General features: G+C 37.5%; 1 protein-coding gene across 4 annotated transcripts in view; it reads left to right on the plus strand.

Annotated features, from left to right (window-relative positions):
* PTPRQ (protein tyrosine phosphatase receptor type Q) overlaps nucleotides 1-26,886 on the plus strand; it is a 149,786-nt gene that overhangs the window by 88,969 nt on the left and 33,931 nt on the right. For 3 of the 4 annotated variants that reach the window (XM_078376942.1, XM_078376943.1, XM_078376944.1), the window contains exons 45-53: nucleotides 6,047-6,168; nucleotides 12,241-12,427; nucleotides 13,634-13,878; nucleotides 17,082-17,148; nucleotides 17,836-17,994; nucleotides 19,068-19,290; nucleotides 22,466-22,539; nucleotides 23,404-23,503; nucleotides 24,716-24,844. In XM_078376942.1, the coding sequence (XP_078233068.1) occupies nucleotides 6,047-6,168; nucleotides 12,241-12,427; nucleotides 13,634-13,878; nucleotides 17,082-17,148; nucleotides 17,836-17,994; nucleotides 19,068-19,290; nucleotides 22,466-22,539; nucleotides 23,404-23,503; nucleotides 24,716-24,844 (1,306 nt within the window). Of the gene's footprint in view, nucleotides 1-6,046; nucleotides 6,169-12,240; nucleotides 12,428-13,633; nucleotides 13,879-14,139; nucleotides 14,191-17,081; nucleotides 17,149-17,835; nucleotides 17,995-19,067; nucleotides 19,291-22,465; nucleotides 22,540-23,403; nucleotides 23,504-24,715; nucleotides 24,845-26,886 lie in introns of those variants that run through there. The other variant, XR_013537098.1, reaches the window with a different exon arrangement.

The raw sequence follows: 26,886 nt of genomic DNA on the forward strand, positions 1-26,886 counted from the left end.
CTCTAGCAAAGACGAAAGACTTCATACAGTTTGGTGGTGATGATCTCTTTACAGCACTTCAGTACTTCAACAGGGATGTTATCCTTTCCAGGTGCCTTTCCAGAAGCAAGGGAATCCAGGGCCGCTTTTATTTCTGCTAAGGTTGGTTCACTGTCCAGCTCTTCCAGGACAGGCAGGCACTCAATGTTATTTAATGCTTCTCCAGTTAGCACATTCTCTCTGGAATATAGCTCAGAGTAGCGCTGCACCCAGTGGTTCATCTGCTGTGCTTGGTCCTGGATGATCACGCCTGTAGAAGATTTCAAGGGAGCAGATTTCTTCTGTATTGGACATAAAGCCTGCTTGATACCATCATACATTCCTTTGATGTTACCTGTGTCTGCTGCTATCTGTATCTGAGAGCAGAGCTGAAGCCAATAATCGTTAGAACATCTCCTGGCAGCCTGTTGGGCTTGGCTACAAGCAGCTCGAAGAGCCTGCAAGTTGTTCTTGCTAGGGCACGCTTTGTATGCTGCTAGACTTCTCCTCTTATCCTCGATGGCTGGCATCAACTCCTCCAAATGAGCTTTGAACCAGTCGGCTGCATTTTTGGTCTTCTTGCCAAATGTGGTGTTATAAACAGCATTCTTGAAATGTTCCCATTGTTCAGGTGCATTTCCATCAACCGGGCCTGGAAGGGTTTCCTCAAGCGCTTGGGCAAATTCCTCCACTTTTCTTTGATTGCGAGTCTTGCTGATGTCAATACGTGGTCTTCCTTCCTTTTTCGTGTGATACAATCTCTTTGTTCGCAGTTTTACTCTACTACACACCAGGGAGTGGTCAGTATCACAATCAGCACTCTGTTAACTGTGTGTGATTGTAATACTAGGAAGGCTAGAACGTCTAAGTGAGGATCAAGTCGAGCTGATGCCAATGCTTGGATCTTGGATGTCTCCAGGAAACTCTGTGTTGAAGCTTCGTATTAAAGAATGTGTTGCTGGCACAAAGATCATAATAACAGCAAAATTCCAGCAAGCGTTGGCCATTTTCGTTCATCTTTCCAATGCCAAAATGGCCTAGGCAAATGGGCCAAGAATTGTGATCAGCACCAACTCTAGTGTTAAAGTCTTCGAGAATGAACAGTGGCTCTTTCTCAGGGACTATTTTGATAGTAGCTGCCAGATCGTCATAGAATTTGTCTTTCACTTCGGTTGTGGATGACAGTGTTGGTTCATATGCACTAATGAGGGTGACTGGTCCCGCTGATGAGTGAAGCTGCAGAGACAGGATTCTTTCACTCCCCACTGTAGGTGGAAAAATGGATCTCAGCAGACTATTTCTGACTGCCAAGCCAACACCATGTTTCCTGGTCTCATTCAATGGTTTTCCCTGCCAGAAGAATGAGAAGTTCTTTTCTTTGACAGATTCCAAGTCTGGCAATCTCATCTCTTGCAGAGCAACAATGTTCATCTGCAGTCTACTCAGTTCCATGTCGATGACAGCTGTCTTGCGCACGTCGTCTATTTCCTGCAGGTCGTCAGAAAAGCCATTGTCAGAAAAGCCAGGGGTCATTGTCCATACATTCCAGGTGCCCAACTTTAGGGTAGAAGTTTTCTTACGTTTGTTGCATGGTGCAAAGTTATTGATCTGCTTGTCGTCTTTCACCCTAAACCCCACGCAACCCATGAGGTTAACAGACCGTGACGAGGTAGTACCTTACTGGCTGGGGACTGCCCAGTTTAAGGTGGGCTCTAAAGCATGAAGCCTGGGTAAAATAACATGGAGGATAGGCTGTTACCCAGGCAGCAAATCCCCCCTCTCCATGTCTTTGAAATAGTCCAATGGAAAGGCAAGAGCCAATACAACTGGTTCCAGCGACGTTGCAGGAGTTGACAGAACGACACAAACTGCCTCCGGGACTCCAGCTCCGTATTTTGCCTCAAGGTTAACTCCTGAAGCCTTTTCCATGAATGGATATAGCCACAAGGCAGTGGAGGTTTGAAATTGGAGTTTTCCTTCTCCTAGATGGGCTGACTTCCAAGGCTGACGAGCCCCACCTACCGATGATGATGATATTATAATCAAATAAATATTTTGGAAATCAGGAAATATTTATGTAAATTTCCACAGGAATGTGTAACATTTGATTCTGTTATATTTTAAACATCAATAATTCTTGAAAGATTTATCAGTATCCAACACACTGGCAAATATAAAAACAGTAATGTTAACTTTGTAGTTATATCACCAATGGTATTTTTGTTCCCACAGTTAGACAGATAGAGTACTCAGCCTTCTGTTTTATAAATTGTCCTCATAGGAACTGTCTGTCTCATAAAACAGTTTGATGGTACTGTTATTGCACTGCTAATAAATTATACAACTCTGCTTTGCAATGAGATCTGCTATCTAAAGAATCCAACTATATCGTTACCATACTGCTAAACCATAAGTTTGTTTCACAGAAGAACAAGAAATGTTGATAGCTCTAACTAATCATAGGATGGTGATAAAAGCTGACCATATTGAAATTCTTTGTTTTACACAACTATAAAGTAGTTGTTTTTCTTCTTGTGTATCTGGATGCTCAAAATACTAGGAAGCTAGGAAATATGGATGAGAATGTGAATTTAGGAGGAAAAGCTTGTCTGATGTTCAAAATCAGTGATGTGCCAGACTTATCTGCTGAGCTTCTCCCTTTTGTGCAACATTAAAGTCAATGTTGTCTCATTCTTCCAAAATTTAGCAACTAGAACAATTCCTTTCCCATGCAGATATTTCATTGTTTTTTCTAGTGCCTGAGTATACATCAGGGAAACCATTCAGCCAGTGCAGAAGACAATCTCAGTAGAAAGCATAGAGTCCAACATTACTCCTACTGACTGTATCCTGATCTCTATATGTTCATCCAAACCTAAGTTATTCATGTACAATTATTGTCTTCATAATATTTCTTTCCACAATGTATTCTAAAAGTTGGGTGGACAGAGGCATATATACAGCATGTACATTTTCAGGCTCTGTTTAGAAGATAGGGAGAATGGCAGCCTACAAATTATACAAATAAAGCAAAACAGGACAGAAGAAAATACTGCAATGTGTTTTAATATTTCCACTCAATCTGTAGAACAGGGTATTTTTCAAAGTAATAAATAGTCGGGAGTTTGTATTAAAACACTGTTTACCAGCACTGTCCAGAACAAGGGAAAAGGTATAATTAATAGAGGCCAATCCATCATTATTGACTGGATAAATTCACTTTGCGTTGAAAGGAGTGCCTAGCTCTTCCCCTCTTCCCAGACATGTCCATAGAGGAGAGGTGTCTGCTCAAATGTAGTTTCTCCATGTGAGCAAGAATTGATTTTCTAAGATTCTTGGTCACAGAAAAGCTGATATATGTCATCTGTAATGTGTCATTACAACACATTGTTCCCATGTGGAGAAATGTGATTACGGAGGGGGAAGGGCCTCACATGTTGGGGAAACTGGGTAAGTTGAGCCTCTATCAGAAACAAAATCCAGAAGTACTCTCCACTTTCACTGTTTTGTTTGCCTTTATCTTACTTCTAAAAAATATGATTATCATCACAAAGTAGATTTCTTGTAGAGATGCTTGTGCTGGATTAAAGGCCAGATGTAATAATACTGAACCCTCTCTGTATTCCAAATTCCTCACAGATTTGGCAGCAAAGAAAGAATTTCATTCCTGTAATTTTGCCTCTGAATGAATGCATTGGCAGCCTGAAGCATTTTAAAATGTTTGTTCAAATTATCTAATTTTATGTATTATTCTTGTATTGTGCAAATCTAGACTTAAGTTTGCTTTCTATAGACATACCCTTATTATTTAAACTACTACGCTAATAAAAGCCCTAATGAAGTGATTGAAGCCTGATGATGTGTTTGAGCAACACAGGATAAATCCTAGTTTTTGAAGACCTGCTCTGTAAAATAAGCTATCCAGTCGAACCATCCAGCTAACAAACCTAACTGCTGCCTTAGCATCAGGACACAGATGGATGGGAAAAAATGACCCTGACCTCTATAAGACCCACATTCCAGTGCAAGCATAGAAGCATGATAATCAGGAAATGATGGTTATTAGTTACAGAAAATGCATTATTGTGAAAACCAGGAGAAAAGTGCTCATGAGAGGAAGTGATTGGATTATAGGGGGAATGGGTGAATAAGACCAGGTCATTCCTACTGAGTAAATTGCTGTGATTTATAAGAAAAATTGTATGGTGATATCTTGCCCCATTACTGGCTAGACTCATTTCACAAACAATTGTAAATCAGTATGTGACAGTTACTGTTGGCTCAGTTTTTGTGTATGTGAGATGTTTGTAGTAAGGTTCCTAGACTGAAGCTAATAGATTTCAAATTTCCAGTCATATTTTGGTTATACCAATTATCTGTTGTAAAATTCTGTTTCTTGTTGAACATTCTTCAACTGTGATGAAAGCTAATCAAGTGATGGCTTGGCACTACAGGCAAAGAGTTTGAAAAGCATTAGCTTTCTAATCCTAAATGCATTTATATGGAAGTGCCCAAATGTGCATCCCTTTGAGCCCATGGCAGCTGTGGTTTTCACTCAGGCTTTGATGATTTGGAAACTTGCTGCCACAGGCTGGATTGTCCACGTAAGCTGCTGACTGCCACATGCTGATTGCCACATGCTGATTGCCACATGCCAAACTCAGATGAAAACAACTTCAGTACTTAAGTATAGCTCTCTAAAAGTTACAGTTTCAGTCAGATTCCCCAAAGTGGTCTAAACAAAGTTTAAGTGCATGGCCAATTAATTCATGTAGTATAGCCAACTCAGCCTGTGGCAGTGTGCCTAGCACCAGAAAGTGATTCTCTTAGAAAAAAAAGTATTCTATGTTAATATTTATGTGGCTAATCCCTAATCTCATAGGTATCAGTGAAAATCTAGTTTGAAAAAGAGAGTTTACTGTACAAAGTCTAGAATGCCTTAAGCATCTCATCAACTGGATCTGGTCTTCAGGAGTGTAATGTTTTAAATGCATATTCTTGTAGCAGTTTTGTATGGCAAGTGTTCCGTTTGCAATAGAGTGTGTGTAGCATAGTGACAAAATGTCACATTAGGACTCAGGAGACCTGGATTCGAATCCCCGCTCAGGTATGAAAACACACGAAGAGTGGAGCAGTGATAAAACATTGCTTTCACGGCCTGGATCTAACGGTTGTTGTGGGTTTTTCGGGCTCTTTGGCCGTGTTCTGAAGGTTGTTCTTCCTAATGTTTCACCAGTCTCTGTGGCCGGCATCTTCAGAGGACAGGAGTCAGAATGCTGTCCTCTGAAGATGCCGGCCACAGAGATTGGCAAAACGTTAGGAAGAACAACCTTCAGAACACGGCCAAAGAGCCTGAAAAACCCACAACAACTGGTAAAAACATTCTTTAAAATACTTCACATACCTCAAAAACCACACCATAAATCAGAATCAGTTTGACAAGACATAATACACAATCTGATTGATATTATAATATCGTTTTAGAATTGATGGTTGGGGCCTTAATTCTGCTACTTTGCTGTTGAATATACTGAGTAATACCATGGAACCTTATTAATAGCTTTTAGGCTTTTGCTTTTATGGGTACAATCTATCCTACCAGGAATCAGAGGAGGCTGACTGTTTCTGGCAGCAGATTTTGGATTCTTAGTTATTTACTATGCTGTTGTTGCATTTTAACCTCCAGAAATTATCAAGATGCTTGTGGCATTTTCTGCCTCATGTGTCAAAATAACTTAGCGGTCTTTGCCTCTTAACAGTTTCTCTTTTTGCTGAAATGCCTTGCACAGCACAGTATGTCAGCTATTACCATACATGCAGTTTCTACATTTATAACATGTTTACAGTTAAAAGCAACATAGATACTACCATGTATCTCTTTTTTCCTATATTTATGTCTACCAGCAAATAATATTGAAAAAGCAGAGAGAATTAGAATTGACAAATATTACTGAAATTCTCTGAATTAATTCTTCTTCTTTTGTAAACTAAATATGTTTCTTGAGAAGTATTTCAACTTTCTCCACAGCTCCAGATGCTCCTCCAGAAAATGTAACTGTAGTAGTTACATCTCCTTACAATATCAATATTAGCTGGAACGAACCTGCCATCATTACTGGACCAACATTTTACCTCATTGACATTAGCTCAGTAAGTCACTAGGTTTTTTTATCCTCTTTGATAATTAACAATACAGGTTAATATCTCATAATGTTAGTGGTTGTTTCAAAATTGTAGATGTCCTCAAAAATTGGTTTAACCTAGACCACTAAACATGCCTTAAAAACTTTTCATAAACTCGTTTTAGATACTTGGTTGTGAGAGGAAAATGACAGGGTATGATTGGCTAGACATACCAACAATATAGATGATGAGCTATAAAGGGAGAAGATGCTGTGGAGTCACAATAAGGAGTCCTGGAAATACCTCTGTATGTGTCAAGAGGAGAAGTTAGTCTGCAGATGCCTAGGGACAAACTTCTCTTTGTTTTTACTTACTTGTTCCTGAGCTCAGTCATTGTTCAGGTAAAGTGTTGCCTAACACCATTGGAAACTGTCAAGTCTGAATGTATTCTGCCACTGTAAAAGATTAAATTCTATTTCATGAAATGTGTGAACTTTTAAAACCTTATTTTGGTTCTGTGGACTGCTTTTGTTCTTCTTTTTCTGCTAGCAATTTGAGTTTCTTTTTATATTGTATGGTATTTAGCTCTCGGTCAAAAGCATTATAAAATAAAATAGGTGGCATAAAGGTAAAGGTTCCCCTTGACAATTTTTTGTCCAGTCATGTTCGACTCTAGGGGGTGGTGCTCATCCCCGTTTCCAAGCCATAGAGCCAGCGTTTGTCCGAAGACAATCTTCCGTGGTCACATGGCCAGTGCTGTTACCTTCCCACCGAGGTGGTCCCTTTTTATCTACTTGCATTTGCATGCTTTCGAACTGCTGGGTTGGCGGGAGCTGGGACAAGCGACGGGCACTCACTCCGTCGCGTGGATTCGATCTTACAACTGCTGGTCTTCTGTCCCTGCAGCATTGGCTTCTGCGGTTTAGCCCACCGCGCCACCACGTCCAATAGGTGGCATAATGATGGACAAATCAACAAGTTGCCCAAAGAAGCCAGTTTTCTCACACTGATTTCAGCAAGCTTAATTCCAGTCCTACTGTATGAACAATTGCTGAAACCTCTGTGTTGCAAGGTCAGAAGACCTGCAGTCATAAGATCAAAACCATGTGATGGAGTGAGCCCCTGTCGCTTGTCCCAGCTCCCGCCAACCTAGCAGTTTAAAAGCATTCAAAATACAAACATGTGAGTAGATAAATAGGTACCACTTCAGTGGGAAGGTAAACGGCGTTCCGTGTCTAGTCACGCTGGCCACGTGACCGATGGAGGATTGTCTGCAGACAAACTCTAGCTCTATGGGTCAGAAACAGAGATGAGCACCACCGCCTAGAGTCGGACACGACTGGACAAATTGACAAGGGGAACCTTTACCTTTACCTTTACTAAGCCCTCTTAAACTTAATGAGATTTATTTCTGGATAGATGCATATTGGATTGAAACTTAACTTTTAAATCTCAGAATTTAACATTTGTAACGAAACTTCCAAACAATATATAGATATAGTTTAAGAAAATTCCAACCTTTTTATTGGTGTAATTCATGGATAACACAATTTTACTTTAAAAAATTGCTTCTATGTGATCAGTAGCTACCGGTGTGGAAAGGTCTGTTGACGCTCAAACTCCAATAAAACTATTATGCAGTTTGTTCACTGAAAATCCTGGGATAAAATATTGTGGCTCTCTTGAGAAATGGTGTCTTGCTACTTCAGATTTTACAAACAAGTGTATTTTGCCACATTCATTATTTTTTTGTACATCAGTTAATGAAAATATGATTTCTAGGCATCATTTAAAAAGTTTTTTTAAAAAATAAAGCAAACCTTTTCCATTACAAATAATTCTTAAATACTTTCTGTTATGGATCTATAACAAATGTAGGCTACAGTTCTATATTTAGTTAACTGAGAATAAGTTTTATTGAAATCAGTGAGATTTTCTTCTGAGTAGCCCTATAGGATTGTTCTGTAAGTTCACTTTTTCTTCTCATTTTCCTTTGACCATGTAAGTCCAGTCTTTACAGCTAACTGGTTGTAGCTGATGTGGGCAACATTATTTTCATGGTTCAGTCCCATATTTCATTCCAATATAGTAATATCGGTTAGTTCTTGTCCATGTAGTGCAGTGTTTTACGCTTAGGTCAAAATGTAACAGAGCAGATATCTAATGTCATAATTGGAACATAATAGTCATGAGAACCCCTTATTAGGCAACAAACCTGAACATATTGGGGACATGGTTCTTTCATGTTCATATATTTCTTCAGAATAGGTTGATTCCCTATACTGGAGCTAATAAAATAAAAAAAACAGCAACAAATATCATTGGAACAAGAGGAACTTTTATATGTCAAATTAGACAGACCGCATTTAGATAACAAGTCTAATAACTATATTGGAAACACACAAATAAACCCCAACAAAATATTCATGTCTAAATGTGCACATTTCCTCTTGTTTCCTGAAGATTTGGTACCAGACATTGGGGGGTCAAACTATACCAAGAGACAGTCATTAGAAGATGAAATACATTAATATCCCAGAGGCGTGATCCAGATAGCCTTTCGTTAGGGTTGCCTCAGGCTGCCAATGAAATGTCAGAGAAATGTTACGCCTCTCGGGGTCTGCAGACATGGGTACAAATCACAGGGTGAGTGACAGATTTTGCAGGAGGAAAAAATAGATTATTACATGCTTTAAATCTTGGCAGCCATTTCCATCTAATACCTACCATCAGTGCCATACAAAGGTGCCTGTATGTGTATTTTACACCAGAAAGCCAGGAAGTGGGGGGGGGAGACTGGCAGAGAGAGCTAGCCCCTGCACTTGGATCCATCATTTATTTATTTATTTATTTATTTATTTATTTATTTATTTATTTATTTATTTATTTATTTATTTATTTATTTATTTATTTATTTATTTATTCATTCATTCATTCATTCATTCATTCATTCATTCATTCATTCATTTATTTATTTATTTATTTATTTATTTATTTATTTATATCCCGCCTATCTAATCAATTAAGACTACTCTAGGCGGCTTACACCAGCATAAACAACAACAATATGATTAAAAACAATTTACATAAGGAGGACTTTCAGAAGATGGGACAAACACTGGGAGAAGAAGGAAAAGGGGGTCAGGAACTGACAAAGGGGAAGGCCTGCCGAAACATCAATGTTTTTAGTTGTTTTTTGAAAATGCCCAGCGAGGGAGCCGCGCAAATGTTAGGAGGGAGGTTATTCCAGAGGCGAGGAGCCACCGCCGAGAAGGCCCGATTTCTTGTCTTTTCTTTCCGGGCCTCCCTCGGCGTTAGGCTCCTCAGCCTCACCTCATGTCATTTGGAGCAAGGCAGGATGTGGGTGTCAGTGTAATTCATCCAATGTCTTCCTTTCCAGTCCCTGTTGCACAAGATATGGCATGGGTAGCACAGAGTGAAGGGAGAGAAATCACTTTGAGCTGCTAGTCCCAGCAGCAGCATAACACCTCAACAAACAAACAAACAAACAAACAAAACCCCACCTCCCTACACAGCTTGAAGACTGTATCAGAGGAATCTGATTGTTTCTGTTATTTTTATTTTATCCTTATGGCCATTAGTTATTTTTAATACTAATGCTAAAAATTGTCATAATGGAATTGTAAATGTAAGTTTATTTATTAATTATATATTTATAATATTTCTATCCCACCTTTTCCCCCCAAAGGACCCAAGTTTTAAAAAAGCTATAATTACAGTTATTTTTATTCTTTATATTGACTGGTTTTAACTGCTTTGATTCTCCATTAATCTGTGTCTAATAAACTGGCCCATTCTCCTTATTCTTTACTGTGATTAGCTAAAATGCTAAGCTATGTGTGTGTCCTGAGCATATTACTTATGAGCTGAAATCCTGTTATGCAAATTATGCCACATAAAGCTGGTGATGTCACCAGTCATGGCAATGTTTTGGAACTTATTTTTTTTTCTGATTCCTCTTCCCTTGAAGGTTCTGAGATTCCCTTGGGCTCCCTTTTGTCATGAGGAAGCAATTGGGAACTATGGGATAGAGGGAAGTCTTTAATTTCCAAAAATCATCTATTTCAGTAAAATCATTTGCCACCAGTAATTTTTGGAAATTAAAGACTCTCTCCCTATCCCATACTTCCCAACTGCTTCCCCACAACAAAAGGGCTTCCAAGGATGTGGAATTGGGAACTTTTAATTTCTGAGAAATCATTGGGGTTGGTGGTATCATTAGCATTATATAGCATAACTTCTGGCAATAGGATTTCAGTAGTTATTTGTGTTTTTCTATATATAGGCCATTTTACAGCTACATTCTACTTTAATTTGCCATAACTATTTTCAGGTTAGCCTGGGCCACCCACTATGTTTGTTTGCTGCAGGACATCCCTGAGATGGGACTGAAAATGTCTTCATCTAAACACAACGTCGCATTAAAAGTGTACTGTTTCTCAAACTGCACATATTTGCTCAAATCCCTTTTCCTTTTCCTTAGGGGAAAGAGCAGTTGATAAATCCAATAGCCTTAATGTGTGCCTTTTTGAAATGAATTGCCAGTTCACAATAGTTATTTGTAGTACACAAGTTAAAGTCACTAATAGTCATTGTGAATAAATATACAAGTGTGAAGGTATTGTAGATTGATGCATCTATGTTAAACATAGGGTTTTTTTTAATGTAGGAAAACAAAATACTTCATATTTTGATGGTCCCCCAACAAAATGAGTGCCTGTTTAGCACATCAGAATCTTCAGTTGACTTTCACTGTCAGTGGGGATACTAAGGCACATTTGTCAAAGAATATGTACTCTTGAATGTTTTTAGTGTGTGAGCAGCTGTGCACAATACAGCTTTGATTCTGCTGCTGTAGAGATCTGCAAGCTTATTTTCTATTGTGCAATAGAAAAACAAAGTTAGAATATGAGGATAGGAGCATGTAGATTTTGTATGTAATTATAAAGCGCTGCTGTTTTAGAGAATGTAGTGCCTTGTAGTGCTTTATCGTATGTTAATTTAAGACAACTTGCCTTTCTGAGAACATAAGCATTCTGCCTACTGTCTAGTTCCTCTGCTGTTGCACCCACTCCTTGTAATACTAGGACAGAATCCATCCTGTTCAAGCACAATGGGTCAAGTTGTGTGGCGTCTATCTACAGATACTGGCTTTGGAAATGCAAGGCACTATAGTTCATATATCCAACAATGTAAGCTAGCCTATACATGTTTCTTTTAAAAGTGGCATGGGATCAGTTTTCCACCACCATATAACTGGGCATTTTAAAAAAATCCACACAATGATCTACTATGAATGCTATATGTTTATTTTGTTCATAATTCAGCCTTCTAAGCCCAAGTTTCATAAGGTCATACTGTTAGGAACTATTATTCATACAATGTGTAAATTCTTTGTGCAAATATTTATTCATAAAATATATAAATATTTACTCAGCCATGTAAACAGACAATTTTAAAACACTGAATTTAAGTTCTTGCTATGATAAGACATATAAGAAGCCTAGTTTGCAGGCTGTATTGTGACCTTCATTGTGGCCCTGCAAAGGAAATCAAGAAGCACATTTCTGTACTATGATTTATTGTTTATCCATTACAACAGATAAAAAGCCAATTTGAATTTTGAGTATGTCATGCTTCTGATATATCATATAGTGTTTAAACAGAATGAAATTCTGAGCACATCTACAGTAACTTGAGTTATAAAATTATTCTTACATTCAAATCTCTAGAAAATTACATGAGATTTCTATATTGGTAAGGTTATAATCATCCATGTGCAATACTGATCCTCCGGAGTATCCTTAGAGCCCAATTAAGGACTATCCAAAGGAATGCCATTGTCCACGAACAAAATCTGCAGAATATTTATAGCACTGCTACTGAGATAAAAAGCATGACAATGCCATTATGCATGGTGTGTATGTTGATATTATTCCCTAACTCACCCACCCACTCCTATTTTGCATCAGTGGATAACCAGTTCTGCTAAACTAGTTTTCCATTCAGCAAGATACCACCCATTGATATCACGAATACAGAAATAAATATCCCCTGCCTCTTTGTTGCTTTCTGCAGGTGGATACAGATGATTATAAGGCTTCATTCGTGAAAACAAATGATGAAGATAAAATCCTTGTTATCACTGGGTTAAGGGCGTTTACAAGGTATTCTGTAGTGGTCACTGCTTTTACAGGAGATATACATGCCGCACATACTGAAGGCAAGGCAAGCCCTTCAGTTATTGTTTCTACTTTTGAAGCAGGTAGGTCAGTGTATTTTACTGTATTATTTTATTTAAATGATTTAGGCTGCCTTTTAGGGCATAGCTCTTAAAAACTGCAAAGTGACTACAACCAGTGTATGAAACATATTTTTAAAATCTTGAACTTTAAAGCACATATCTTAAGTGTGTTCCCCCCCCCCCAAAAAAAGCAAAATCACATTAATTTTACATACAGTTTTAAAAGTCTCTGGCTGCTGAACCTCTCAGTATGGCTTTTCTTCTGTTCAGAAAAGGAATACTAAACTAACATTTTCATTAATTTAAAATAAAACTTACTATCATGATGGAGTTTAAGACATATAGGCTAGCATGATATAGCTTTTTCCCCACCATGGTGATAAAGACCAGAACATCTACCTACTATGTCATTTTTAAAATCATCTCACTCCTATTAATAAATGTGTCCCACCAATATAAGCAAGGCACTCAGACATCAGTTATAGGGAAGAGTACGTACACACTGTTGTTGGCCATTGACGTTAAAAGATCTGGTGAAATTCTGTTCTGGTTTCAAAACCTCTAAAATAAGGACTTAGCGGGAAAATATCTCTGTCGGGTAGCAAGATTTGATGGTTCTGTCTCCATTCTGGGGACTGGGTATTTTAACTGCATTAGAGCAAGCCATTGTTTTATTACGACATACACAAATCTATTGAATTGGGAACATTAAAAGCTGCCTTATTTGTGAGGTCAGACTGTTTGTCCATCTTGCCTCTTGTCCAATAGAATCTGTTCTGACTAGCAGAGGTTTTCCATACTTTTGCCAGAGATCATCCCCATAATAAATCATTATTTTGATGATTAATCTCAGGAATAGAACTCAGGACCTTCTGTGCAAAAGAGGCATGAGTTTTGATGAGGCTCGGGCCCTTGCTAACACACAAATATAAAGCAGGTTTTCAAAGATTTATTATCTTGATTGGTTAAGACTTACTGTTCTGATTAATTTGGAAAAGTAGATCTTGTCTTTTTAAAAGCTTGCTGTATTGTAGCATTTTTAATATTTTCAAATGGATATAGTGCTTCTGTGTTTTATTTTGGCTTCATTTTATTATGCAATAGCAATGCACAAGTGTCTAATAATATCTGATACAGAAAATAGATATACAGTATGCATAAATATAATCTTTATGCATTAATTAAACTGGAATAGAAGATCAACTGAACTATTGAACATTATTTCAGTGCCCAAAGACCCACTTAACAACATAACATTTCAGAAGATACCTGATGAAGTAACGAAATTTCAAGTGACATTTATGCCTCCATCTGAACTCAACGGGAATATTCAAATATATCAGGCTATTGTGTACAAAGAAGATGACCCAACTGTCTTCCAGATACATAATTTAAGTGTCATAGACAGAACAAACAAGTCCATCACTGCTATTATTCATGGATTAAAAGGAGGACATACATACAATATCAGTGTAAGTTGAGCAATGTGTCTCTTTATAGAATGCTGGAAAGTATCTGGAAATTCTGTTTACTGTCTGAAGGCTTCTGATGTAGGGAAGAGATGCTCATCACAAGGCACAGCATTTCAACCTTCCTTGCCCCTCTCACCACTCCTACTTGGATGGCCAGATAGTGCTGCTGAGGATTAATTTATTTCCTAATTACAATATATTAGTCACATTTATATCCACCCTTGACTCTTCTCCTCTGTTTTGTACATTTCCTTATTACAGATCTGTGTGGTAGATCAAGCTGGGAGAGATTGACTGGCCCAAAGTCACCCAGTGAGTTTCATGCATGAAAGAGGACTTAAAACTGGATCTTTCTCCATTATTCTGCTCATCCCTTGTAGGATACTCATACAAAATATTTCAGAATATTCTGGAAAAGTCTAGTAAAAGTGAAATTCTTTTAAAAATTCTATCTCCCAAATCGCAGTCCAACATTCTTGCCACTACCACACACTGGCATTTCATTTAGCCCTAAATATTCTTGGAATTTATTATCAAAATTGGTGGAACTGACCATTCCTTCAGTTGTACCTCTCCTTTTAATATAATACAGCTGAGGCAACCAATGTTCTAAAACTGTAATTAGGTATGATACTAGACAAGGAGAAGGCCAATCAGTCCAGGTCAGATGGAAATAATGTCTGTGGGCAGTTAAATCTTCCAAAACATCATCCCCCTAAATTGGCAAGCAAACACATTGATACTATTGTATGCAGACGATGCCGTGCTTCTCTCAAGGACACCGATAGGACTTAAGAGAATGATGAGGACACTTTCTAAATATTGCCAACAAAACCGATTGGAGAGAAGTTATGATAAAACAAAGGTCATATCCTTTGCTAATAGACCAAAGAGGCATACCCAGTATTTAAATCAAGTCCACATTGAACAGGTAGAAAAATACAAATATTTCGGTGTTATTGTTCAGACAAATGAGAAGAAAAACTTGCATATAAAGTATGTTGTATCTAATGCACAAAAAAGTGCTAGTGCAATACAAAAAATTCTTTTGGACCAAAGGGGGATGAAATGTGATAGCAGCCATCAAACTATTTATGGCAAAATCCTTGGCACAATTGACCTACGGTGCTCCTTTTAGTATTGTAGCAAACAGATCCACGATGGAAAAGCTTCAAACTACATTTTTAAAAGCCATACCATTGCTGCCAACCAGTGCATCAAATGCAATGGTTCGTCTGGAAACAGGACTAGTAACTATAGAGGCTAGACTTTGGATAATTGTCCTGTCATATTGGTTAAAATAGAACCACACTAACTCTGGGCTCGCCCATTTGATATTAAAGGACAACTATGTTTCCCCATGGATGGAACTGTTGGAGAACAAATTGGGGTACTATGGATTCTCACACCAGTATCTAATATCTATGAGTTACGACCAAACCAAAAGTCTGATCAAACAAAGGATCTTACACATAGAAAGGCAGCATTATCTGAATAGAGTTAAAGCACATATAAGGGATATCATCGGTATCAATAGAAACTCATCAATGCCTTACGTAAGCAAACTTGAAAATTCTGAAAGTAGAAGGGCATTTATGCTAATCCATATGGACATGTTGCCTTCTGCCATCTTGGAGGGCAGGTATAAGAAAATTCCATATTTGAATCAGCTGTGTGTATGCGGTGAAGGAAGTATAGAGACCTTGGAGCATGTACTTTGGGACTGCAAAATTTACAAACAGATCTGGGAAAGCTACATCAATCCAATTATTTTGGACAGGGATGGAGGTGACAGGAAGGGCTGTTTCCAGACCTTGCTAGAAGATAGAAATAAGACTACAACTTACAATGTGGCCAAATTTGGCTGGCAAGCCATCAAGCTAAGGCAAGTTTGGATTAATCAAATGAATAAAGACCCCGTTGAGTAGTGTATGGTGACTAAGGCCATTTAGGATAGCAAAGGTCCCTCAGGTCACTGAGGATGACAGTATAAAAATAGAGTTCTTCTCTATTTTATAAGAGTCTTTTGTATATATACTGTATATTTTAAATTCTAGCCATTTTGGAACTTGTTATATATGGTTATGAAGATGCTGTTTTGTTGACTTGTCATTGGTTCTGTGTATTGAATCAATGCTTCAATGGCCTTTGGCTAATTTGAATGAAATTCACTATGATTACTGTCTGTGGGCACTGAAGGAATAGTTAGTTCCACTAGCTGTAATGATAAATTCCAGGAATCTTTAGGGTTCAATGGAACACCAAAATGTGTCCAGTAGCATTCAGGCCATTTTGAAGGAGTAGTGTTCTCTCTAGAGGTGAGGTTCATAGTTTGGGGATGTCTCTCGGGCTGATTAACCAACTATGACCCTAAATAGATAGGGACTATCTAGTCAGAGTAATTCATGTTCTGACACCCTGCTGTTCAGATTACTGCAATGTATCACATTATTATTATTATTATTATTATTATTATTATTATTATTATTATTATTATTATTATTATTATTATTATTATTTTATATATATATATATATATATATATATATATATATATATATATATATATATATATATATATATATATATATATATATATATATATATATATATATATATATATATATATATATATATATATATATATATATATATATATATATATATATATATATATATATATATATCTATCCTGCCTATGTGGACCACCAGACCACTCTAGGTGGCTCTAGACATGTGGGACTGACCTGAAAAAGAGTCCAAATACTTTAGGTTAGTCCAAAATAAGGCAGCTGTACACTGATTCATGTCTTGATGCCTGAGTCTAATTTCCAGTTATATTTTTCCTTCTGTTATATTTAATTTGAAAAACAATATCACAAAGAATGGTGATCAAACTTTCTTAGGACCAATCTTGAACTTATGCACGTAAGAATGCCCCACTAATTTCTAAACCAAACTCCAAATACTTTGTCTTTATATTTACCACTGATTTTACTGTCAGTATTAGTATGTTCAAAACCAAACTCTTTTTTTTTCCACCCATGACCTTTAAAGGGGGTGTGGGTGTGCATAAATATACACATACACATATGCATACATGCAGTGTGAAGCACCGAATAAATTAATGGAGCTCTTAAAATACATGATTAGGATAAAGAGACTGAAGCCTAACAATATGTTTCATTTATTCATTCATTTAGGTATATGCAATCAATAGTGCTGGTGCAGGGCCAAAAATCCAACTTAAGATCACAACAGACATTAAAGGTAGGCTCACACTATATTGATATATAGTTTTATGAGATAGTTCATAGATGTAGATAGTTCATAGATGTAGAAACAAAATGAAATTTCATTTGCTTATCCATGATCTGTGAAACACATACTGTATCCCAGAGCTTTTTTAACAGTTATTTTCATTCCCACTGTTGCTATTACTGATTCATGCTAAGATCTGCATTAAAATGTCGAGCTTTATTGTGCAGCAGCTTCTAAACTAAATAATGGTATGTTCTGGAGAAGTTGCAATAGTTTTAAATAGATTACTTTGTCTTTCACACCCAGATTTCAATCCTAATTATATTTACTACTGAAGAGTCCCACTGAATATACCAGGACTTATTTCCAAGTAATTATATCAGGGTTGGAGCACACAATATTTTAAGATAGCTCCATTCTACTACTTGGAGTTTAATGGGCCTGATTTGAACGGTATCCATATCTTTCCTTGTGAAAAATGCTCCTCCCCTTTCATTTGTGCTACTTAGATCAGAATGGCTGTTACAATATCAGTGCTGCATTATCCAGGTTTGTGGGCTCATAGGATTGGCTTATTAGAATAATATTGTGGGCATTTAATTCAGAAAAAAAAAACTTGACCAAAAAGGAAGTTGAAAATGATGCTAACAATTGGATTTAACAAATAGCACTGGATCATTTATTTATTTTAAACAGAACCACCAAGACCTAGTAAGAAGCCAATGCCAGTTTATGATGCCAGTGGAACACTACTCGTCACTGCTACTACAATCACTATTCATATGCCAGTTTGTTACTATAATGATGATCATGGACCGATCAAGAAAATACAAATTCTTGTTACAGAAGTAGGAGGTATGCAATAGATTTTTCTCTTGGATATAAACACATGCATTTTTTTTCTATTACTAATTAATCTTTCCTTGATTTAATCCAAGAAAAGCAGCTGCCAGTTGCAAGAGAGCATTGGGGTTGTAACAGACTTGCACACCTCCTGTAATAAAACGTACAAGGTTCCAAAATCAATATGGTTGTTCTGTGCAAGTTTCTTATCTGACAAAAAAAGCAATTAAAAGGAAAAGGCAGAGCAACAACTAGCCATTTTGATGTCTAGGGTTTCATTGCCTTATGCTTTAAGCATGAGTCCCATTCAACTGATTCACGAGGGAAGAGGACAGAGGAGGATTGCCTTGGTCTAATGTGCAAGGGTTCTGTTGCTTTCATGGCACCCCTGCCTGTTTTTTATTTCCTTGTTCCCAGGGAGGAGTGGCTGGGAACTATATGCTCAGGGAGGCAGAATCACAACCTTCCAGCAGCAAATACTAAGGGTTGGGTTTATGTCCTTCCAGGAGCAAATTTCTGCACTCTGGGTCAGTGCCCCAGTGACTCATCTCTAGCTACAGGTCTGGAAAGATGCTCTGGATCAAGAAAAAATATATACTTTTTTGACTTCCACTATTTTGGGAGTCATCAAACAAATGAAGGGGCAAAAATAGTAGCTGGAGATAGGGAGTTGAAGGGAAAAAAGAAAATGTCTTTTTCACAATGTGTTCTTATCTTTTACTGTCCAGCTTTAAAAATAGATGTTTTATATTGTGAACCACCAAATGAAGACATATACTGGGAAGGGCATGGCATTTCACTTCTTAGATAAATGAAATTGAGAAATTCTGGCACTGGAATCCCATCAAAATATTCACTGTTCATTGAACTCCTATTTCAATCTATTCCACACTATTTGTCTTCTGGAATCATGTATGTCAGCACAATTGTTCCAAAACTGACGCATTCTCCCATATGTGAAATTGTTTGCATTTCTGTATATACAGTATTATATTTAGTGGGATGTATTCATGGAATTATTTGACTGTCCTGTTTTATTTTGTGACATCCTCAGAGTGTAATATGTAACTCTTTTCTATCTCTAGTTCAGCATGATGGGAATGTAACTAAATGGTACGATGCCTATTTCAAAAAGCCAAGGCCCTATTTTGTAAATGAAGGCTTTCCAAACCCTCCATGCACAGAAGGAAATGAAGGACTAAGCAGCAAAGAGGATGTATATGTAATAGGGGCTGATAGTACATGTATGACCCCAGGCAGTGAAGACAAAATTTGCAATGGCCCACTGAAGCCCCGAAAACAATATTTGTAAGTATATGATGATAATTTTATATCTGTATAATAGATTATCCATAATATGTATAAGGTGGGACAAAAATATTCGCTAGTACTTTAACGGCCATTTGAGAAAGGCAATTCAGTATTGTCATTTCAAAAAAAATTAGAAAGAAAGCAGTCAGATCAGTTTCTAAAATAAAGAGTGTTTTTTTAAAAAAAATCTATCCTCCCTTTCCTCTGAGCTATAATTTTTTTCCAGAAAGATGGAGACTTGCAGTGCTTTATAAATATCTCTGTGTTTACAAATACACTGTACTACATAAATGGGTAGTAAGCAAACCAGTACACAGGTAAGCTGTTATACTCCCTAAGAAATACTATCACCCAACTGCTTGTGAGAGTTACAGTGTAACGGCCACCCTCACACTTCACAAAGGGAGGTCGCCACATCACTTTAAAACACTTTACTCCACTTTACTGCCACCAACCATTCCTTATAAAATAAATCATACAGAAGGCCAGTATAACTTTTAAAAATAAAAACTTGGTTTATTGAATACAAAAAGAAAGGAATGGTAAATCACTGTTAAAGAAATAATCAATTACTGTTTCTCAGGCACTAGCTCTCACAGACTCTTTCACACTGACACTAAGATTACTTTAATGCAGCTCAGACACTCATCTCTCCTCTCTCCTCTCTCCTCTCTCCTCTCTCCTCTCTCCTCTCTCCTATCTCCTATCTGACCCACTCACACCTCACACACACCTTATATATCACAGCTCCTCCCGCCTCTGCATCACCCTCCGCCCTCTCATTGGTTGAAATTTTCCCTCCCAGCTGTGACAGACAGGTAATGCTATGGCTAACCGTAACATACAGCTATCTGGATTAAGAACATGGCCTATTCCCACTGGTGGCATTCCTCTAGCACAGTAAAAGTTGCACTTGTGAACATCCTGTTCCAGACTGTTCACAGGATGGGAATCCAAAGCACTTTCCAGCTGTGCAAAAATAACAGGTAAAGGTAAAGGTGAAGGTTCCCCTTGACAAATTGTCCAATTGTGTCTGACTCTAGGGGGCGGTGTTCATCCCCGTTTCCAAGCTGTAGAGCCAGCATTTGTCCAAAGACAGTTTTTGTTGTCACGTGGCCAGCGCGACTTAGGCATGGAATGCTGTTACCTTCCCACCAAGGTGGTACCTACTTATCTACTTGCATTTGCATGCTTTCGAACTGCTAGGTTGGCGAAGAGCTGGGACAAAGCAACAGGAGCTCACTCCATCACGTGAATTCGATCTTACGACTGCTGGTCTTCTGACCCTGCAGCACAGAGGCTTCTGTGGTTTAACCCGCAGTGCCACCACATCCACCTACAAAAACAACTGAGGCAAGAACAATTCCACAAGAAAACAAGAAAGCTATCTTTAATTTAATTAGCTAATACATTCTGGCAAAATTTCAGCATAGTTTCTGAGCATATGCAGAGTACAAATCAGGAAAAGGAGCAGCAGATGAGCATAGTGTTTTCCTTTGAGATACTAGGCTAAGCTAAGTCACTTATTTCTCCATTTTTTATATCCATCATTCCAATTTCTAGATCTTTCAAGGAAATGTGCCAGTCAGGTTTCAAATCACCTGAAACCTTCTCAAAGAAGAGAGAAAGTTTTCTCACCTTCCCTTCTCTTCAATTGAAACCATTCTTTGCTAATTAGTTCAGTACCAAGGAAGAAGCTCTGCCCTTGGAGCTTCCTTTCTCATAGAGATAAGGGACAGATCGTGTGGTCCCTCAATTAATGAGCATTTTCTCCCCTTTCTCCTAGCCTACTAGTTCCATACACAAACTACAAGACTTTTTTTCAACCATGACCTCCTATTTTCCAGTTTCTTGACACCCTATATGTAGTATACACTGTCCATCAATAAATGTGTATGTGTTATTTCATTTGGCTTGCTGTTGATTCAAGCTGTTTTTACCTTGAGTTTTATCTACTCTGATCTAACATTTGCATTTTTCTTGCATTATTTATTTATTTATTTATTTATTTATTTATTTATTTATTTATTTATTTATTTGGCTTTTATATCGCCCATCTAGATACATCTACTCTGGATGGTTTACAGTCCAAAAAGCAATAGAATTAAAAACATCAATTAAAAAAAAAAACTAAAACAAGCAAACATAATCCGAGATGGAAAAATCAGTTGACAAAATTAAATAAGGAGATGTAGAGCTGAGTGTCATCAGCATACTGATGACAGAAGGCACCACACCCCTAGTTACACCCCCCCAGTGGCCTCATGTAGATATTAAGCAGCATTGGAGAGATTATCGAACCCTGTGGGATCCCACAATTGAGGAGCCACGAGGCTGAAACATTCTCACCAAGCTGGACTCTCTGAGAACAGTCCTCCAAGAAGGACAAGAGTCAGAGAAGAGCCAGACCACCGATCCCCAACTCAGAGAGCCTCCCCAGGAGGATACCATGGTCGACGGTATCAAAGGCAGCTGAGATGTCAAGGAGAACCAACAAGGACTTTTTGCCCCTGTTGGCCTCCCTCAGTAGGTCATCTAGCAGGGTGACCAATGCCATTACCGTACCATGGCACAGCCTGAAGCCTGACTGGAACGGATCCAGGGCATTTTATATTAAACTAACTTGTGAAAAAGGAAGCAAAAACATTTTTTTCATGCAATCTATCTAAATTATTTGTATAGAATGATGCTGAAACTAATGAATTAAAATAATTAATGAAAAAATTAAATAGAAATGTAGAGATTTGTTTATCATATCATCATCATAGTTCAAGCTGATTGCAATTTAAGTTTGATCCAGTTTACGATAGATACTGTGCTTCTCACACTAAAGATGGAAGAAATCATGATAAAGTCCTGCCTCTCCCACAATAAATGGGCAAGTGTGGAAGCTAAGTGAAACTGGAACCTAATACTATGCCTTCTGCATTCATATATAACTTGCCTTCTGTGCTCATGCAAGGAACATCTGATATTTAGGATATTTATTTTGTAGCATTTTGATGAACCCTTAATTTATGGGTGACCCATAAATGTCTATGTCTTTATTCCATTATCCCTGATTCTGACTGCTTCTAAATACAGCATGGTTTGTATTCTACTGCATCAACTGATATGCACATCACCAGCCAGGCCTACTATAGATCCTAATCTATATTATTTTCTTTTACAGATTTAAGTTCAGAGCTACAAATATCAAAGGCCAATTTACAGATTCAGACTACTCTGACCCCATCAAAACCTTAGGTAAAGTGGATGTTTCTACAATTGTTTTCAACAGAATAGAACAAAATAGTTGGAAAAAGAACATTTTATAGAATTATAAACCTGTTTATATTCTATAAAATATTCCTAATTGCTAGTTCCTTTGCATGCAATTCACATCAAAATTGAAGATTTCAATAACTTATATTGCCATTGCTCTTGGAAAGCCTGCACCTGTATCCCATATGAGTTCCTCTTCATAAATTATATGGGATATGAACAAATTACACAATGATGAAGTCACTTGCAAAGACTCTGGATTTTTTTATAAGATTCAAAACTTCTCAAGCAAGGCTTCAGGTGGTACATAATGAGCTGTCCCCAGTCCTTTCTCTTTGACCAGCTGTTTGCGGTCTGGGCTATAGGAGGAAAGTTTGCATCAGAAAGAGAAGGGAGAAAATATTAGGGCACCTGAACTTGCTTTAGCCTACATATGGTGCTGGTGTGCATGTGCTGGAACTGTGTTCAGGACTCAGCTCTAATGCTAGTGTACTAATACTAGTATGCAGCAACTTGGTTTACAAGACATGTATGTTTTCAGTAGTGATGTACTTAGTTAAGTATACTAGTTTTTGTCCATAAGCAGCTTTGAGGAATTGGCATAGTTACACCACTAGAGTAATTAACATGGTACTGGGAACACTGTGGTTCTCATCTTAGCTATAGAATATCCCTTTTTAGAAAATAATTCCCTGTTTTTGGTCTTTCTTAATTCTATGAAGTTAGATCTTTAGAGAAGTTCAGTAGAATCACTTTTGCATAAAATATATTTGCAAAAGTAAACCATACCCTGCAGCTTTCAGATATTAAATTTGTCTTCAACATAATAACCACTTTGTGTTACAGGTGATGGACTGTCTGAAAGAGCTGTAGAAATAATACTTGCAGTAACTTTGTGTATACTCTCTGTAATTCTTCTTGTGGCTGCCATTTATGCTTTTGCAAGGTATGCACTTTTGCTGTTTGTTTCTGCTGAATTATCCTAGAGGACATAAAACAATCATTTGAATGAACAGGATTTCAGCCCTAGGTCTTCATCTGCATTAAAATTAAGGAGAAATTAGCATATGAATTTGTTACTAAGATTTTGGAGATGATATTACACCATTGTGCTAGTCCCACAAATTTGTGTCCACCAAAGAAGAAGAGGGCACTAACTCTTCCTTTTATGGGCCTCAGTCTTCCCTTCCACCTGCCGACATTATGATAACTATAATCATAACTACAATCATCTGAGTGCAAGATGGTACCCCAGGGAAGGCTACAAACAAACAATTCCCATTCATGGCCAATCAAGGCAAAATTATTTCTAAGTTTCCAGTCAGCTGATCCACAACTAACTGGGGTAACCCCAATCTAGATGTAGGTGGATGAGATTTATTACATATTTGCTAGCTATAGCCAAGCTATGTATTATCTCAAACAATCTTGTCTGACCAAATCTTACTGGATATGCAAGTTCTCTCACACAAAATTTTGACTTCCCATTTCTCAGGATGGCCAAAAAAACCCTCAGATTATACATGGCACTTCTATATTTGGAGTTTCCATCTTATTTTTATAGTTTCCTTACAACTTGCTCTTTGAAACAGTAATTATGACTTTAAAAGGGGGGGTGTTAGTTAATCTTGCTCCAGTAGTACTCAAATGAGCATCAAGCATATCAGGCCACTCACACTACTGTCTACTGCACATATTTTGATGGATAGGATCCTGGCCAATAAACACAATCTTAATTTGGACTGCAAGCTAGTAGAGTGATGCCAGGGAGGAGAATGGCTACAGTTTCCATCAAAATGTTGGGAAACAGATTATATACTGGTACTTCCATTCTATACCTAGTTTGATGTAGTAGATAGAGTGATAAACTAGGACTCAGGAGACCTGAGTTCAAATGCCAGCTCTGCCATGGAAACTTACTGGGGGTGTTGAACCAGTAAAACCACTCCTTGAAACATCACACTTACCTTGAAAGCCCTATTAGGGTTTTCTATGTATAAATTGTTTCCAATCTGATAGCACATACCAACTTCCATTCTGTTTTTTTTGTTTTTTTTTTTGTTTCCCTACTATTAGTTCCTTGAAATACTGACTATGTCTTTCTTTCCAGAAGTTCATGTAGTTCATTCTTTCATTCTTCTTGTGGTCTTTGGCTTAGAATTCGGCAAAAGCAAAAGGAAGGAGGCACATATTCTCCACGAGATGCAGAAATTATTGACACAAAATTCAAACTAGATCAGTTGATCACAGTGGCAGACCTGGAAATGAAGGATGAAAGATTTACACGGTAAGCATACTCCTTTGACAAAACAGTAGGTCTGGAGATCTGAGCAATGACCCCATAGTGACCTTTTACTTATTTGGAAGTGTTTGTGGTGTTCTTATTTACACAGGTCACAACGATCCTCTTTCAAAAGCTGACCTCCAGACATTTCTCTCAGGAATTCAGATAATGATGTGCTCTTCCTCACCATGGAGCAAAGCCAAAATGCAAATCATTGTATAATCCTGCCTAGAACATTTGCTACATGATTTTTAATTACAAAAGTAATATCTCTGATGTAGAATGGGCTGGGTGGGCAGAATAAAATATGCACTCTTAATATTCTGAGAATGTGTTACTGGTGTTCACATTGACTCAGAGATGTTCTATAATATGCCACTCTGTGACTACGTTTCAATAATCTTATCCACATTAAACCCAGTGTGGTATAGTGAATAGTTTATTGCTTTTGGACCAGGGAAACCTGGTAAAATTCAGGAAGCCATAAAGTTCACTGGATGTTGAATGAACTGTTCTTTCTGCCTAACTTCACATGATTTTGAGGGGAAAATAGGGGCAAGGGGAATGAAGAAGCAGGATATGGGTATGATAGCTGTAAGATGAAATAATATGAAGACAGTTTTAATCATTTACAAAAACAGTTCAGGATTTGCTTGAGATCTTTTTTTTAACAGCTCATACTCATCCTCCTCAACAGAAATAGCAAGCAGTATGAGCATTGCTCATACTAATTACCACTTAAAATTTTAGAATTTACTATATCCCAGTCTGTAACTCAGTGAAGCTTTGGATGTGTTTTTAACATAAGCTGTTTGCTTGTTTGATAAAATTAAAAATCTGTACAGGTAAAAACGAGATAAAAGCAAGTGTGTATCAAGATCTACCATGCTCAGTGTACAACTAAAACAAATTATAGTACTAAAACACTGATGAGTTAAAAAGAAATTTAAGAACAGGATGGAATCAAGATGGCTGTACAAGCTTTTGTGCCTGATTGCACCAGAAAGGGTTGCTTTAATGGGAGTGATCTGTCTTAAAGCGATCCTTCTGTTTGCCAGGGAATTGCTCCTGTCTGGCTCAAGAAAGTAGAAAAGCTCCTTTCACAGAGTCACTCAGTTTTTGAAACTCTGAATAAAATGATCACTTCCTACTTTCAGAATATCAACCAGAAAGGAGTCTGCCTAGTCTTCTTTGGCAGAGAATGCCTCAGCTTGGGAGAATGCCCTTTTAAAATTTTTAACATTTGCTTTCACATGATGCTTGGCAAAAGAACAAAGACACATCTAGAAGGCATGATTATTCATGTTTATACTAACACACTGGAAGACAGAGTACCACCTGAGAAGATGAATCTGTGCTTGAGAACTGAATACTGTATAAACTGAGCTCAATCCATGCATTTCAGTGGAACTAAATCAATTATAGGCCCATTAACAGCTACTAATCAGGATTGCTTTATATTATCTTGGTATATCAGTTGCTGGGAAACATAAGATGGACAAAAGCAGTTATAGCCATATTCCGCTGGTGGGTTACCCATGAGCAACTGGCAGACAATGTAATATATGAGTTAAGTCACAAATGAATAGCTTACGCAACCTTGTCAAATAAGTCTTAGTACTACAAACTATAGGTGACTAGGAGAGACTTGGTTGTTGATCTGTTTTATCTAGAGGACTGATAAATGTTCCTTAATATAAATAGTTAATGTTCCTGCCACTAATAAATTGGTCATAATAATAATACTGAAGATATTCACTAGAGGAAATGGATAGGAAAAATTTATATACCCATAACATTTTGATTTAAATATGCATTTTAAAGCAACCACTTATCTCACTGTCTGCACATTGACGTAGGCAACATTGATCTGACTAAGAATGCTGGTCTCTGTCTGAATACTTAACTGTGAATGGATTTTGTTTCCAGATATTCCTCCTTTTTCTTTAGACGCAAGGAGATATTTGTCATCCAGTAAGTTACTGCATGGCTAAAAAGTCCATGTGTGGTTTCCACTGTGCTGTGTTCACTTGTGTGATACTATA

Source organism: Pogona vitticeps, chromosome 5 (assembly GCF_051106095.1).
Source record: "Pogona vitticeps strain Pit_001003342236 chromosome 5, PviZW2.1, whole genome shotgun sequence".
NCBI classification, from domain to species: domain Eukaryota; kingdom Metazoa; phylum Chordata; class Lepidosauria; order Squamata; family Agamidae; genus Pogona; species Pogona vitticeps.